This window comes from Nymphalis io, chromosome 22 (assembly GCF_905147045.1).
Source record: "Nymphalis io chromosome 22, ilAglIoxx1.1, whole genome shotgun sequence".
Classification (NCBI taxonomy): domain Eukaryota; kingdom Metazoa; phylum Arthropoda; class Insecta; order Lepidoptera; family Nymphalidae; genus Nymphalis; species Nymphalis io.
Window position 1 is genome coordinate 8,353,918 of NC_065909.1, and position 17,471 is coordinate 8,371,388.

The 17,471-nt window shown below is 33.7% G+C and overlaps 1 protein-coding gene across 1 annotated transcript in view; it reads left to right on the plus strand.

The window, feature by feature from the left end:
- Window positions 1-17,471, plus strand: part of LOC126777197 (agrin) — an 81,333-nt gene that overhangs the window by 54,740 nt on the left and 9,122 nt on the right. The window contains exons 3-4 of the mRNA XM_050500170.1: window positions 16,603-16,743; window positions 17,048-17,195. Coding sequence (XP_050356127.1) covers window positions 16,603-16,743; window positions 17,048-17,195 — 289 coding nt within the window. The remainder of the gene's footprint in view (window positions 1-16,602; window positions 16,744-17,047; window positions 17,196-17,471) is intronic.

Genomic DNA, 17,471 nt, shown 5'->3' on the forward strand with positions numbered 1-17,471 from the left:
TACAAGCTGATATCCGGTATGCATTGCAAAATCACTTTAATTTTTTTGATAACCTAATGATACGACTAGCTTTGTTAGTCAAATATCAACTGTATACCTAAGTTTCAACTCCGTCGGATAAATGTCTACTTATATATATATGAGAATAAATCTAAGAAATGATAATTTTCATATATACCGGCACTGTAAAAAATATTAGCCAATCCTTTCTTCGCCAATGCGCCATCAACCTTGTACTTTGATCACGTGGCCTAATAAATACCTATATCATTTCTATACTTTTTTTTTTTCTACAAACCAATTCGTCGATCAGTATCTCACTTGGCCCACTGGTGAATCATCGTATTTGTCGAAATATCTGTTTAGCTCATTATTAAGCCACAACGCAACCATTTCTTTTAATTGAAAGTATTCACACGAAAGACGTCAATAACTATTGAAAAATTTCTATTCATAAAACATTTCTTAACACAAACGTGTGCTTACCCTTAACCTCGAAAGCCTCATCCCAATTCACAAGGTCTCGATAATTCGATACACGTCATTGTTAACCAAAGCGTTTATACTGTTACTTGCATTTATTTAGCATTTTTACAATAAGCACTTTTATAACATTCGAATGTTTGAATTTTGAAATTTGAATAAGAAAATGTTGTTTCAAGACATAATACTGCTCTTCATGATGTAGTCCGATTTTCCCAGAAAAATTATCATATGTGACATTGGTACATATACATTTGTAATATAGGCAGCAACAGGCATTTGGTAGCGAGAACACATTCATCTCTTGTGCTGTTGCTACTGATAAATCATTTGTTCGGATTTTAATTGCCATTGTGATTACAGGCACAAGATATACTTGATACCATGTTTGGCGGTGTATTATGGTTGGCGTAAAGAGTGACTTACTCCTTATAGTGCAAGTGAAGGTACTTGGGAAAATATATTCTATACAAAATTAAAAAAGAATATTAAAATAATAAAGAAGTTCTGATTGATCATAATTTATATATTTTCTTTTTTCTTATATATTCTGGTGATATGAAGCTATTCAACTAAATCTGTTTGTAGTTAAGAATGGTGTTTGTTTTTCAATAGCAATTTTCCGAATTGGTAATGGGTAGCTGTGACGATGTAATACATACATTATGTAATATATACGTTATAAAGTCATGTGGTTTATTGTTTATTCTACCTTTTTCTGTATTTATTCCTTTCTTGTGACAAAAGATTTCAAAGCAAATCCAGGCAAGAATGAAACCAATATTTACAAGTAAACTCGTTGGTACATAATCCCGTAATTTTAAAAGACAGTTATTCTTTAAATTTAACATTAGTTCAGTACAGCCTTTATTTGTTTTTTGCACATCTCATATTTAAACGAAAAATCTTTAAAGTCTTCCAAATACCAGGATTTACAAAGTTCATTATTACTCTTGACCCGAATCGAACCGCAAGCCTTTCTCTTTGAACAGATTTAAAGGTACATTTACCTACATTTATCCGAAACGTTTAGGTTTATGTGATAGGATTCAAAATTGAAATTGCTTTCCTCAATAAGAACCTGGAACTATTTTAAAACTTTTGACGTTTTGAGCCGGTTGGCGTGGTTGGTAGATACTTGCCATTTGTGTGCATGAACATATGTTTGTCCTGTGTCTGGGTGTAATTTACATAAGTATTTATTTACAAAAGAAAAGTAGTATATGTAGGATATCAGTTGTCTGGTTTCCAAAGTACAAGCTCTTCTTAATTTGGGATCAGATGGCCGTTTTTTTTTTTTATATTCGCCGGGAGGGCAAATGACTCTACTCCACCTGATGGTAAGTGGTAGTAGAGTCCAAACGCGACGACGGCCAGTACAGACGGGAAAAACGTTCTGCACTAGCCGCCTTCGCCTTGCCGGCCCGCAAGATGCCTCTTCACGCCTCGTTTGAAGGAACCCGGGTTGTAAGAGGAGGGGAACACGTGAGCTGGTAAGGAATTCCATTTTTTGGAAGTGCGACAAAGAAAGGAGTTGCCAAATTTCTTTGTTCGCGATGGAATTGATGTCACAGTTAGGCGGTGACATCGAGAACCAGCTCGCGTGGACTTAAGAAGGAAGGGGGAAGCAGGAATTAGAGAGAATAATTCCTCAGAGCACTCGCCGTGATATAGTCGATAGAAAGCGCTCAGTGCTGCTATCTCACGACGCAATTGTAAAGGTTCAAGGGTGTTTGTGACCTTTACGTCGCCAATAATGCGTACGGCACGTCGCTGCAACCGGTCCAAGGCCTCAAGTAGGTACTTAGTGGAGCCATCCCAAAGGTGCGAGCAATATTCCACGCAAGACCGTACCTGTGTTTTGTACAGCAGGCACAGTTGTTGTGGCGTGAAAAAGCGCCGCACCTTGTTCAGAACTCCGAGTTTCCGTGAAGCTTCTTTTTATAACAGCCTCGATGTAATCCCTTGGACTAAGGTCGCAGCGAACGTCAATCCCCAGCATGGCGATTTTCCTTTGCATCACCAGCGGAGTACCACAGAGGGAGGGAAGAGGGGAAAATGTTGACTTTTTCGCCGTGAGAGCGCATACCTGTGTTTTCTTGGCATTAAACTCAACAAGATTATCAGAGCCCCATTTGGCGATGAGCTCTAACGTCCTATCGAGTTCAATGACAAGATTCTCCCGCCTCTCCTCAGTTTGGCCGTGTGTGAATAATGTCCCAAGTTATTAGGATATTAAACTTCTTTCGCTGCATTGTGACTAGCATTGAAAATATTAACAAGCGAAAGACATTGGAATAATATCCCTCGATATTATTATAATTATATTATTATTGTGCAATCACTAAATATTTGTCTCAACTGGTTTGTTCAAACGAGTGTTTGTTTCACGATAATTTAAATTAATAATTATATTTAAAATGCCTATAAGATGCTCAACAAAGCGCTTAAGTAATTTCATGTTTCTAGTTTTAGTTATGTTATATTGTTGTATTTAACGTTTTGTATTATTTTTACACATTAAATTCGATTAAAATAACACTTGCAGTCGGACTTGGACTTGGAGTGATATTGCAAAACATTTTAAAGAACATAACACTTCAAAATTGCAAACCAATCTCTTGCATGTCTTGTCCATCCTACTTGATTTAGAGTCGATATTTAGCACCATTACTAAAAACAAAATAAACCGGCCGAGAGCGAATCGGACTAAAGGTTCCTTTCGACACTTGCATTTAACACTCTTTATTCTTATTTCCTGTTAATTTATTATTTGTGTTTACATGTATTCTTCAATAGCTTGCTGCAGCGGCTTCAAAATAGTGTTCATTTTGTATACCTTAAACAATAAATAAAAATAAATTGTTAAATTAAATATCAAATATCAAACGTATATCGCCATTTTAAAACTCAATTATATATTAATTACATTCTAACCATGTGATGGATTTAGCGCTATTATCATGCAAATTATATTGAGGATTCACCTTTGGCAAGCGAAATTGTATAATATATGCAAATATTTGTCACGTCAGGTCACGTTATGCGATTATATAATTAAACAAGGTTTTCGGAATTTTGGCAAAACTAGTTATGGATTGAGGTTAATAACCTTTAAAAAAAATATGATTTTATTTCTCACGACATATTCACTGTCTATATGATTTACGAGTATTTAGAAAAAAAAAACAACAACGGTAACGTAGAGAACCTAGAATTAATGGGTTATATAAAAAATATAATATTATTACTAGTCGGACGCGTTGAAACATTAGCCCCGACTCATATCAAACACAATGTTAGAAGCAGGATAGGCTGCGGAAAATGTTGAAGTGAACAAATGGAGCAATTATTCGTCTCTTATACCAAATTATATATTTAAGCGTTTCAGCTTGAATGTTGTAATGATCGTGAAAAATTATATGGCACTCATAGAGCATATCGCATCTGATGTTTTTAGCCTTCACTGATGACAGCCCTCCTGTCACCAGTGGTTCATTTTTCCTCTAGGGCATCGAAACTTTTTTTTTACTGGTGGTAGGGCTTTGTGCAAGCTCGTCTGGGTAGGTACCACCCACTCATCAGATATTCTACCGCAAAACAGCAGTACTTGATATTGTTGTGTTCCGGTTTGAAGGGTGAGTGAGCCAGTGTAATTACAGGCACAAGGGACATAAAATCTTAGTTCTTACCAAGGTTGGTGGCGCATTGGATATGTAAGCGATGGTTGACATTTCTTACAATACCAATGTCTAAGGGCGTTGGTGACCACTTACCATCAGGTGGCCCATATGCTCGTCCGCCTTCCTATTCTATAAAAAAAACTGCGATTCAATGAGCAAATGTTGCTAGCATTCTTGCCACCTTTCCATGCGGTCAGGATAGTAGCTATTATTTTAATGATGATTGAATTGATTCATAATTGAAGAAATGCAATGGAGTAAATGAATATATGTATTTCTCTTATTATTGTAATTTTAGAAGGGACGTGTAGGCAAAAGAAAGCGTCATACCATTTGCCGTCAAAGAGTCGCCGAGTCGGCCTTACCTCCGTTTTATCTTTCACATAAATACAAATCATAGCTTTTTTCAGACTCTTAAGTATAGTTTTTAAGAAAATAATTACACTTAAAATTATTCGGAAGTATTTCCGCTGCATTAGAGAAAGTGTTATATTGTTTAATTACTTTTAAATAGATCATTTATTATCTGTAGACATTTGCAAACCGAAGGCCATTTTATAATTTGTTAAAAATGCATTAAAGAAGAAATTGGCACACGTAAATCGTGCGAATCAAACTCATGTCAATGTATCTCGTTCTGGTCGAACAGGTTCCGTATGAAATTCAAAATAGTAGTTGGGGATCGAAGGCTGCGCCCGCGCATGTCCTCGCCCACGATGCGTGCCGGCCATTTATTAAGGATGTTCAGACATTCGTTATTGAAATAAATTGTATTGCCTGTAATAATACGGCGGCTTATAATGATATTTTGAATGGTTTAGGATGTGGCTGCTATATATAGATGACTGTAGGATGAAGTTATCTCGAAAAACACTGCATGGACGTCTGTAATTAACTTTGTTTTATTATTACATGAATTTGCATGTTTCTAACAGTTTATTTTATTGGTTGGTAATTAAACGGGTTTTTCTTTGCCTATTTCTATACAAATAAAAAATAATCGACTGTCTCGTTAGTCCAGTGGATATATATAAGGCCGCAGATCCCGAGGTCCTGGTTTCAAACCCCAGGTTCGGCCCACTAAAAAGTCATTGGAACTAGCTGTCTGTAAGATTTTCTGCAGTAGCCCGGAGTTTAGAAGTTGGAAGTATGTACAATTCCTTGCCTCAGAAAGTACGTAAAGACGTTGATCTTCCGCTTGAACTATTTCCGGTTGTGTCGGATTGCCGTTTTATCAGATTATGAGATTGTGGGAATCTCTTTTGAAATCTCTTTTGAAATTGGCCGCCGTGGTCAAAATCGGTCAGGGCGACGTCATCAATCGTTGGCCGGTAAAAAAAACCTTTGAAAATGGTCATCCATAGGCTATACATAAAGCCTAGCCTATTTAGAAATCTGCCAATGACAACACTATAAATAAATTGCCAAACTGGAACATTAGTATGATTCGACAAATTTCACTATTTTTTCATTATTAAGACAATTTTCTACAGCTTAGTATAAAATACACAATTTTGAACTAACTACATTGTAACTATTAACAATGGACTAAATTTCAAATTCAATTAAAGAATCAATAAAACGTTCTCCGTTCATGTAATTACTTTCCATTTTGATAAAAACCGTCCGCTTCAAATCTAATTTTATCTTCAAAGAAAACAGTTAAAGTAAAATTCTAAAGCTATTTGCTATTCACACATCGCGAAGTCACCATTCACTGTGACCGTTGAATTAAGCTTGGTCCAGATAAGTTTATTTATTTAGTAAGAAGCGAACGTTACATACTAAGAAATACATTTTCTTAATGAGTATAAGATTAGTGTTACAAAGTATTTACAGGCTTACTTAACATTCAAATAAAAATTGTTGCTCTAATTGACGAAAACAAAATTTTAACATGAATAATAGTGTGCGTTAACAAAATATATAACTGAATTTCGATACTAACATAAATAAGAGTTTTTTTTTGTTTTTACATATTTAACTTCATTATGTACAACTTTAACGGTTATTCGCCAAGCGATGTCAAACATTATACAAGCATTCATTTTATTTACTTATAAAGACATGATCATATATATACATATGCTAAAAGTAATGACACTATCATCGGGTCGATTAGATGAGGCTTAAAATGGAGGATGGCTTAAATAGGACTTAAACGCATCAATAATATATGCGCCAATATATTACATGGCGAATGTCTTCTTCAAAGTGTAAACTTCTATGTATGTCTGTGTTGTAATTAGTTTGCGAAATGCCTTTTACATATCCATTTATGTATATATATCTTTATATATATGGATATATAAAGGCAAAGTTAAGATCTTACTCTCAATTTTTTGGAAGATATTGTAATAAGTGACTAAGCCGAGATGGCCCTGTGGTAAGAACGCGTGAATCTTAACCGATGATCGTGGGTTCAAACCCGGGCAAGCACCACTGAATTTTCATGTGCTTAATTTGTGATTATAATTCATCTCGTGCTTTACGGTGAAGGAAAACATCGTGAGGAAACCTGCATGTGTCTAATTTCACTGAAATTCTGCCACATGTGAATTCTACCAACCCGCATTGGAGCAGCGTGGTGGAATAAGCTCCAAACCTTCTCCTCAAAAAGAGGAGAGGAGGCCTTTAGCCCAGCAGTGGGACATTCACAGGCTGTTACGGACTACTTTTTAAAATCGTAGGATTTTGTTTTTTTATATGAAATATGAAAGCGGAGTAGTAAATGGGCCACCTGATGCTAAGTGGTCACCATAAGCCATACGCATTGGCGATGCAAGAAATTTTCTGTTTTTCGAATTCGATTCTGTTACCAAGAAGGATGTCTGTGTAAATTACGAGTATGTTAGTTTGTAAATATAACTGTCTTTTATATGGTTGCCCGTGGTCGTGGGTTAAAAACAAAAAAAAAATTGTGTTTTTCTATAAATGAGTTCTAAGTGGCCTGGAGTTATAAAGCTTTTTATTTCGTTCATTGAGAACGTGACCGGTCAGGAAGACATCAACGTGTTTATCATATATCTAGAATTCAAATGATGACATCGATTTAAAATAACCCATAATAATAAAGCATCTTATTTTTACGGCATCAGATGGGAATTGAGGATCGTATAAAAGGACTTTTTACCGTGTCAAATAAATGTCCGATGATGATGTACAAGTTCGGGATACAACTTAAACATATTATTAATGAGATTCCTAATAATTGAAGGATACACTAACATTGAATACAGTATTTACTATCGTTACGTCCATACACCGCTTTATATAAAATAAATTTGCATGCCACACAAGACGTTACTTTCACGTGCGACGGTGAAATAGAAATCACACTGCTGGGTCAACATTGTTTACAATTGTACTTGTGACCGGATAATCTTCAATCGACTCCATTATTTCCACATTTGACATTGACTTTGACATTGACAGGTCCTCAATTACAAAAGAGAGAGGTCATTGACATCATTTCTACTCAACTCCAAGTAATGAGAGTAATGCTTTTAAAATTGGTAGGGCTTTGTGCAAGCCCGTTTTGTTAGTGTCGCAATTGCTATGTAAGGGATGGTTATTACTTCTTACAGTGCAAATGTTTATGGGCGATTATGACCAATTATCATCGGGTGGTCCATTTGTTATGCCTGACTATAATAAAAAATCAACAAAGCAATTCTAACAAATAAGGTGTTGTATTGTTACCTTTGCAAGTAATATAAAGTTTATGACGTCTCTTAAACAAGATGGCGCCTGGCAGACACTAACCACCGCGTTGTTAAATTTTTATTTTACATTCTTAATATTAATACAATTTTAAATGCAAAGAACGTTTTGTATTACGAGTACATCTTTTATGACGTCTTAACGAACAGTAGTTATAATTTAAGTGATTTTGAGTTTTAAAGTTAAAAAAGTTTTTAAAGTTTTTGTTTCATTTATTTTTACGAGTACTTAATAACGATTCTTGAGCCAGGGTTGCCATCGTTATTAAAATGAAAACATAAATCTGAAATACACACAACTAAAATTAACAAATAAAGACTTTTAAATCAATGAAAACGTAACTAAATATAAAATTTAATGAATGTAAACTTTGTTTTACAAGTTTATCTTAATCAAAATCATCAATATAATATTTCACTTACTCAATATAATTGTTTTGTATGCGTTCTTACAATTATTTCTTATTAAGTTATTCAATAAAAGTGTTTATTAATATCTTCATGTGAAAAAAGTTTATTTTATTGTAAAAACGGCTAGTACGCTATTGTATTAAATAATTTATTTTAAAATAATTTCGAATCACTTTTTAACCGCTTGGGTTGCAAGTTGCTTGTTCACACTTTACCTGAACAACCCTGTGACCAGTGAAATCCTTAAATCATTAGCTTTTATGGTATAATGATTCTAAGGAATCCATAAATTATCTCGGCTTATTATGGAATCCATAAAAGTAAATGGTGTACGTGTGTTCGTTGATTTAACATTGCAAATTTATTTTTACTTTAAAGCAAAACAGCGGTTTAAATGTTCTGAAATTATTACCTTACAAAATAAGATTATGGTCTCCCAGTACATTTTAAATTGGTATCGAATCCATTCTACACAAAACCTACCTCTAAGATATTGCTAGCTCTTTCTCATGAATGGGATGAGAGGGGATAGAAATATTTGCATATTTTCGCTTCACCCACTCGCCTTGCATATTAATTAAGTTATCAATGTTTAAGTTATCAATTTTTTTATGAAAAATTATAAAACCTTTATCCTATTTCATGACATATTTAGTGAATGATTGAAATCCTACCGGACCTACCACTGATTTTCTGGCGTCTGGGGGACAAATACATCATTTATCTTTTAGCTAAGCATCAATACTGAAACGTGAGCAAGTTTGAAAAGTGAGCAAGTTAGTCTAATTGGGGGCACAAGAAATGTATTATTTGAATACCAAGGAGTTATTATTATTTTTAAAGCGCTGTCTATTCTTGAACAGCATCCAGCTTATGCTATATAGCCAAGTACCCTTTTTGCTCATCTGCTTTCATGAGCTAATTAAAGACAAAAAATATTATCCCATTAAAAACTGTCTACCTGTTCGACCATGATAAAAACCGCAAACGCACTTTCGCAATCCTAACTAATATTGAAAGTCATTCTTTATTTGTTTGTTAAGCTTTCACGACTAAACTACTCAATAGGTGATTATGAAAGTACATTTAATTACAAGCTTGCAGAGCGTTCCTACCCAACTTTTTTTATAGTATAGGTAGGCGTATGAGCGTATGGGCCACCTGATGGTAAGTGGTCACCAACACCCATAGACATTGGCATTGTAAGGAATGTTAATCATTGCTTACATCTCCAATGCGCCACCAACCTTGGGAACTAAGATGTTATATCCCTTGTGCCTGTAATTACTCTGGCTCACTCACCCTTCAAACCGGAACCCAAAAATACCAAGTGCTGGTGTTTTGCGATAGCATATCTAATGAGTGGGTGGTACCTACCCAGACGAGCTTGCACAAAGACCTACCACCAGTAAAACCCAGACTTATCCTTAAGAGCCAATTTATAACGGTGGGATATTTTCGCTTCTTTACATCTTCGTTAATCTAAAAAAACAGTTTGATTATTGCTATATTATTATTAATTTGAATATTCATAGTAGTATTAATAATAATATTTCACGCTGCACATGCACTCTGTGTTTAAATAGGGATATGACCCCATTCCATTCACACTTCAAGGTTGATAGGGTTAAGATGAATGGATCAATTGATATTAGATTTGATAAAGTAACACGAAGGGCTTATCAAATAATTTAGTCGATAATATATTTGGCTTGGTTTCATTATACGTAAATTATTTATTGATGTTTAGCTTCTTTACTAATAATATAAAATCCAAGGATTGAAATGCACTTACTGTATTTATTTTCTATATGGTTATATTTTCAACGAAACCAGTAAATCTTTGAAACATCACAAATAAATTATCGACTACAAGAACCATTGGAATCTGTTAAGAATGTTCTTAGTTCTACATGGTATAAAATTAAAATTAAAAACCACTGAATTTGCTTAATTTGTGTTTGTAATTTATCTGGTACTCGGTGAAGGAAAACATGATAAACCTGTCACGTGTATCCACCAACCCTCATCGGAACAGCGTGGTAGATGATGCTCAAAACCTTCTTCTCAGAAAAAGAAAGGAGGCCTTAGCCCAGCCATAAGCCACTTACAGTCTGTAATTTCAATTTAAATAAAACTACTACTTTACAAAATCATACAAAAATACAACAGAACTCATCCCCCACTTTTTAAGTCGGTTAAAATAGTTTTATTCAAATGTCCTTAATCTTAAAACGCCAAGGACAAACCGACATTAAAACAACGTAGAACACGCAACGCCTGTTAAAAGGCACTCTTGATTTAAATTTATTTTAAACTTTACAAATAATTGAAAAACTTTATCGTTTTAGATAACACAATGTGAACGTAAAGTCGGCTAGATATTTTATAAAAGGAAACTATATAGATTTTTTTACTATTTACTAAAAAGTACATATAATATATTTGATGGTAGAGACAAACCCGTCTGGATAGGTACCATCACATATTCTACCGCCGAACAGATAAACAGCAATATTTATTAGTATTGTGTTCCGTATTGAATGTTGAGTAGGTCACTTCAACTACTGGCACAAGGAACATAACATCTTAGTTTTATTAACTAGTAATGCTCTGCGGTTTAATTCGCGGTTTCTTACAGTTTGTCATATTGATTGATGGCCTTGAATGCCCCGGTGGTCTGGTTACTAGCTTATAAGGCTCTGAGGTTCGGGGTCTTTACCAGGTATTGATCACTAACAAAGTTATTACGATTTTTTATTGGCGATTAGGCTTTACAATAGGACAAAATTATAAAGGATAATTTTGGGTACCAAGGGAACTTTACATATTTAATTGTCAAACACGAGTGCGCTCACTTTTCTTTGACTTAAGTTACTATACATACTAAAATCATTCAAGGAAGTCAACTGGCACACATTGCGAGTCAATGAAGTAGTGAACAGGACTGTACCACGTCAAAAATTTTAATCATGAAACGTAGAAGGCTGTCATCAAAATGAAATATTAAAACAAATTAAAGACCAGATACATCAAAAGCACGGACATCACGTCTGTGGAGATATCAATACAAGAAATATATACATATCTAATTATATACATACTTATATACATAATAGATTTTAATTAATCGAAAAATAAACTTACATAATGTAACTCAAAAATTATTGAAACATATTGAAGTAAAATTTGCTTTAAAAGTTAATTTTAGTTACAGAAGTTTAGAAATGGCGAAATTATAAAATAAAGATGTATACACCGCAAGAAATGGTTATAATAATAAAGCTGTTATAAATACAAAATTTCTTTAACTAGAAAAATTTTGCCATTCATAATGGAGGACTGCAATGTTGGCACCATTAAAAAAATCTAGTTTAATAAATCACATTAAACTCGAACACACAGTAAACGCATTTAGCAGGAATCCGGAACGCTATGCACGGCATTAACTTGAGAACCGTTGAAGACAGTTGACAAATAATTGTATTCTACCGAGAATTTACTTTCCAAGAATTTACATCAGTATATACGTGAACGGGAAAACCCAGAATAAAAGAATTTCTTTATTTCAAAGTGATACAAGTATCATACCGATTTAATAAAACGAATATAATAATTAAACCGTCGTTACATCCGCATAGAATTATCTTATATTTTAGAATCTAAAAATAGAAACAAACTCTTTAACTTAATAATAATTTATATATATATATATATATATATATATATATATATATATATATATATATATATATTAATTATTAGGTATGCCAATGTCCGAGGCGCCGAGTGCACCCCGAACATCGGCATACCCACTAAAAAACCAGCGGTACCCTTTCCGTCTTCACGAGGAGTGCCGCGAGATCGCTTGCGCATGCTACCGTGACGCTCTGACGGAAGGCCTGTTTATGCAGGCCTCCATCCTTTAGGGGGATTACCAGGGTACTGAGAACTCCCCTAGTCCCGGCGACGCCTATTGCGGCGGAGGAAGAAGGTGCGCATAGCACCTCTTTCTTCTCCCCGGTCTTCTTCGGCGGCAGGTCTGCAGCGGCGTTAACTTAAGCTGCTCCTTAACATTTAGTTAAAACATTATATGTATATTATATAATAGATAATAGGCATCTGTTTATAATATATACAACATAACAGTTTATTTTATTAAGTTATTTGATTATACCAAATATTTTTCTCATATAAATTTAATTAAACAAAAGTCTCTATTCATTTAAAATAAAATAGTTAATAAATTTTGTAGTTAATTAAATTTCCAAACTTTACCGACAAATGCAAAACTCTACCCCGTATTCGCGTCTCACTGTACCTTCACAAACCTGTAGATCGCTGTACTAATGGAGTTCCCTCGTCGCCGCGAGCGCCGCAAGCCATTTTCTAACTTCAATGGGGACATGAAACAGGCGTTAAAAACTGTTCCTTGAAATAAACACTTTTTGAGAATGCTAGTCTAGTATTTATTGTTTAAGGCAACTTTAAACTTTATTTCAATCGTGAGAAGGTTAATTATTGCTTAAACTAATAAACGAAGGACTATTGTCAGTTTCTTGTTAACGTACGTAAGAAAGTATTATAATTATGTATAACTCTTGATAGAGATTTATTCTAATGATACGTTATTATATTATAAATTATATATTATTTATAGCCCTTATTATTTGTATATTACAGAATTAACTAAATTAATGGATCGATTTTATGTTTAAATACCGATATAGCTTTCGATATATTTCAACACTTACGCCTAACAGGAAGAGTAATTTGTAGTGTAGCGACATCTAGCGGTGTCTCGCGTTAATTAACGATTCTGTCAGTTGTGAAAAATAATATACGGCTTTACTTATAAATCTTGTTTACTGGGTGATAAGTAAAACAATGCTGTGTCTTCTTCTTTCTAATATCAAATCATTAATGGCAGAAAGCGAAATAGTATTAATTTTACAATTGCATTGCAGTGTTTAACTTAACAGCCGCTAAGCAACGGTTATATCATATTATAAGGCGCAATTTTTGTGTACTGCATTGTAAAAACCAATTATTAAAGATGCTACTTGCTAGCTTTTTTGTTTTTTATATTATAAAGAATACTAACAATGCCAGTTTTTAAGAATGTCCTATTTACCCCTCCAGTTAAGCGTACAGCTTGTGTTAGAAGTGGGGACGAAAGGATCAAAACTGATCCATTTACATCGTTAGACGGCCACGATTGCGCTATTGATCTTTATGCTTGCCACCATTTATGGATTTAACTTTTGATTATTCTAAATATGTTTGTTTATGTATAGTTACGTTATGCACATAATCCTAACTAATAATATAAATGTAAAAATGAGTTTGTGTATTACGCTTTTATGTCATTATTACTCAACTGATCATCATCAAATCGTACATACAAGTTGTCAGGTAAATAAGCTATATAACACCTGGCCTGCTAGACATATAAATAAATTTATCGTCCTAGAATTTTGCTTAGTTGCCAAGTATTGGTAAATATATTATAAATATTTATTATAAGTCCTTACTCTTGTGGGCAATGCTCTGCACGATGCAGTTTATTGTAAATGCATTTTAGATACTACTTTATAAAGATTTATTACCTTTCCATATCATAGTGTAGCTGATTTCATCATTTAACTAAAGGTTTCTGGCGTTGTTTGTTGTTGGCGTTGTCCTTTATTTTACCTGGGAGTTTAGTCATCAGATTGACTATGTCATCCCCGTACAAGCAAAACACATAATAATTATACTAAATCAAAACAACTTAACACCTAATTAACTTAACATTACTTCAATAATATAATACATCCATAATAATAAATTGGCGTGATAAGAATATTTTAATATATAAAGGTGGATAAATACGATGATTACAAATGTATCTGAAATTTATCTTTTGAATACTTTTTTTGATTATGTGATTATGAAGTTCTACTAAAATCTACTCCTTGTCCCTGATAGCTTAATGCTTATGCTATGAAGCCCTCTACGCCGTGGTGGGTGTACTATATACTTATTTGCTATTTATTATTATTATAATAAGAACAAGATATTAACTAAAATTTGAATAACGAAACACTGTTTTTATTTAAATTACCACATATTTATTTATTTGTTTTCTTTATTTATTAATAATTTTAATGTCCTTCAATTTAGATGGATTACGTTGGTCGAGCATCCCGTGACAGCTATATATATTTTAATAATATGAAAGCTCATAGTAAATATATGCTTAACCTGTTGATTAATCGTTACGATAAATTCGATGTTAATTCTGCTCAATATCATAGTAGGTTTTAATTCCGATGTAGAAGTTTTAATACACAAACATTAAATAATAACAATATACTTTGAACTTTTAAAATCCTAACAAGACATTATCACGAATAACATACATAGATTGAACTCATTAAATTGTTTTGTAGAAAGATAATTGTTTTATAAATATACACAGAAAAAAATATGAAGTAGAGATTTTATTATCAAATGAATGAAGTAATGAAAATATAATAATGACGTACAAAAAAATGTACGACGTACGACGTTGTCGACGTACATTTTTAATTTTATAAAATTCCTTGAGATATCAAATACATCATACTTATAGGTATTTATTGTTCGATATTTAAATAAATGTTAATCGCGTATTTATTGGCCTCAGACGGACAATGCGTCGGGAGACATTATCAATTTGCTCAGATACCGCCTCTATAAGGATCTCGTGTTATCAAACAATAGCTGCTTTATACTGAGATGACTTTAATGGCGCTTAAATTCCAACTTTACGTATTTTAACCTTTAACATCCAAGTCTGAATAAGCTTACGGACAAAATGAAAAATATATATTATTATATAGCCCAGTGGTTAGAACGAGTTCAAGGACAAGCATCGCTTAATTTTGTATCAAAAGTCAAAAATCTTAATTCAATATAGACTTGTTACACTTACTTATTGACTGTCATAAATCTACCACTGGTTCTGTAATAAACACTTCAGACCTGGCGAAACAAACTGGCGATGAGCGTGATTAATTTTTTATATCTCATAATTGCTAGTTAATCCAACCTATAAATTTTCCATTCCTAGGTAAAAATCTTTTGTGATGGGCTTATTTCGCCACGCGATAAACATAATATGGCAGCTTTTCTTCTGAAAAATGTAATTTTTTTATGATATTTTTCTTCACTGCCAAATACAAGATAAATTATAATCACACGCGGGCTTAAACCCGCAATCTTCGCTTAAAATCCACGCGTTTTAACCACTGGCCAATCTCTCTATTCAGCTATATTAGGTGTGTAGCTAAGTTAACAAAATGAATAATTTATGAAAACGTAACAATTCCCCAGATAAATGAACTATTTCAATTTCTCGCCGTTTTAATGGCCTCATGAATACAATGCATGGCACGCCGGGATGTTTTATCGTTTTAGATCTGTATGTGGGGCTGTTGCGTGTCTCTACGCAGTTGTTTAATAAAAAGAAGCCTTTAAAGGCATTTAACGCCTTTGTTTTTACATGTTTTTTTTTTATTATTATAGAAGATTTTTTAATTTTATCTGATGGCGCACGTTATTGTCTTTTAATTAAGTATAAACATAACTGCGTATATGATAAAACTTTTACTATAGATTAAGCGGGACTGCTTTTTAGAGTGTCATCTCTTTCACTCATTTCATCCCCTATTATCGTAAAGAGCATGTATATTACAACAAAACCAAATTGTAATGCCATTTCATCTGACATGATACTGTGAAAGTATTTAATCGCTTAGCCCGAGGACAGCAGTGGTTCTAATGATACTTTCTTCAATTATTGTCTGTCATTGTATAATTTATGAGATCATCAATTACCAGTAGCATTCCATTTTAAATATTAAGTTTACATCACTTATCCAGTGCGTTGCTATTTGTAAATATATATCTGACACGATTTGCTCGCCATATTTTTAGATTGATCGGATAATGTAGAGAATCACGCACTCGACATTATATCAAGTAGGGAGTGACATGTGTTGCAGAGGGAATACGTGTCATTGTCATTGTGACGAGACCTGATTGGATGCAAAAAGCGAGAACTTTCAGATAAATTTTGAAAAATTCTTGCTTTGCTCACCTACATTCCATAAGGAATTACTGTGCAAAATTTCGTCCTATTATACTTCGTGGCTTAGGCTGTGCGTGGCGGTCGGTTATTTTAAAAATATAATTAAGTAGGTACAGCTTTTATTAGCAAGGCCATTAGAATAGAATTCTACTTCCAACATTATATTTAAATTGCATTTCTTTTTCAGCTGCATCCTGGTGTGATGGAGCAAGAGACGCGTCCTGCCCCCGAATCTGTGGCCCGACGCTGCAAGGAGAGCCCGTATGCGCCACAGACGGATATATCTACCCTTCACTTTGCGAAATGAGAAAGAAAACTTGCGGAAAGGGTATGTTTTTAAATCTAGTCATGATTGCAGGTAGTTTTTGATTTAACAATAAATATGCAAGATTAATGCTTCAATATTTAATAAATAATTTGAATGCCCTTTTGACAATTTCGAGCTGATTGTATATTCAGGAGAGAGTCAATTGAGCGGGAGGTATTATAGCGGACAAGTGTGCGTTGATATTAGTGTACATTAATAATCCGATGGGGCAGCAATATATTTTCATCACAATCAAGGTCCCATCGTTCATTTCGTGCATATTTTGACAGTTATCATAATTAATTATTTACATCTACAACTCCAGGTGTGAGGTTAGCCCAAGATCAAGGCACCTGCTCCCGTGCACAGGGCTCGAAATGTGAACATCGTTGCACGGGTGAACGGGATCCCGTCTGCGGAACCAATGGACGCACGTACCTTAATAGGTGTATGCTGCAAGTTGAAATATGCAGGTAAGATTATAGATACTAATATATTTAATGTAAAAATAATATAGGAGGATTAATTTTGGTTGGATAGCAGATATACTAATTCAACAAAATAAAACCTAAAGACGTTATTAATTTATATTAGTCTTTTCAGGCATCGGCTATGTGACGTCATCATAAACCAATATGCTATTGCCAGTTTAGCAAAAGTGAATCTTTATGGTATAATAAATTCACATTGGCAATGTTTTTAATTCATTCAAAATAGAAATATGAACCTACAATTATTTGCATAGAGTC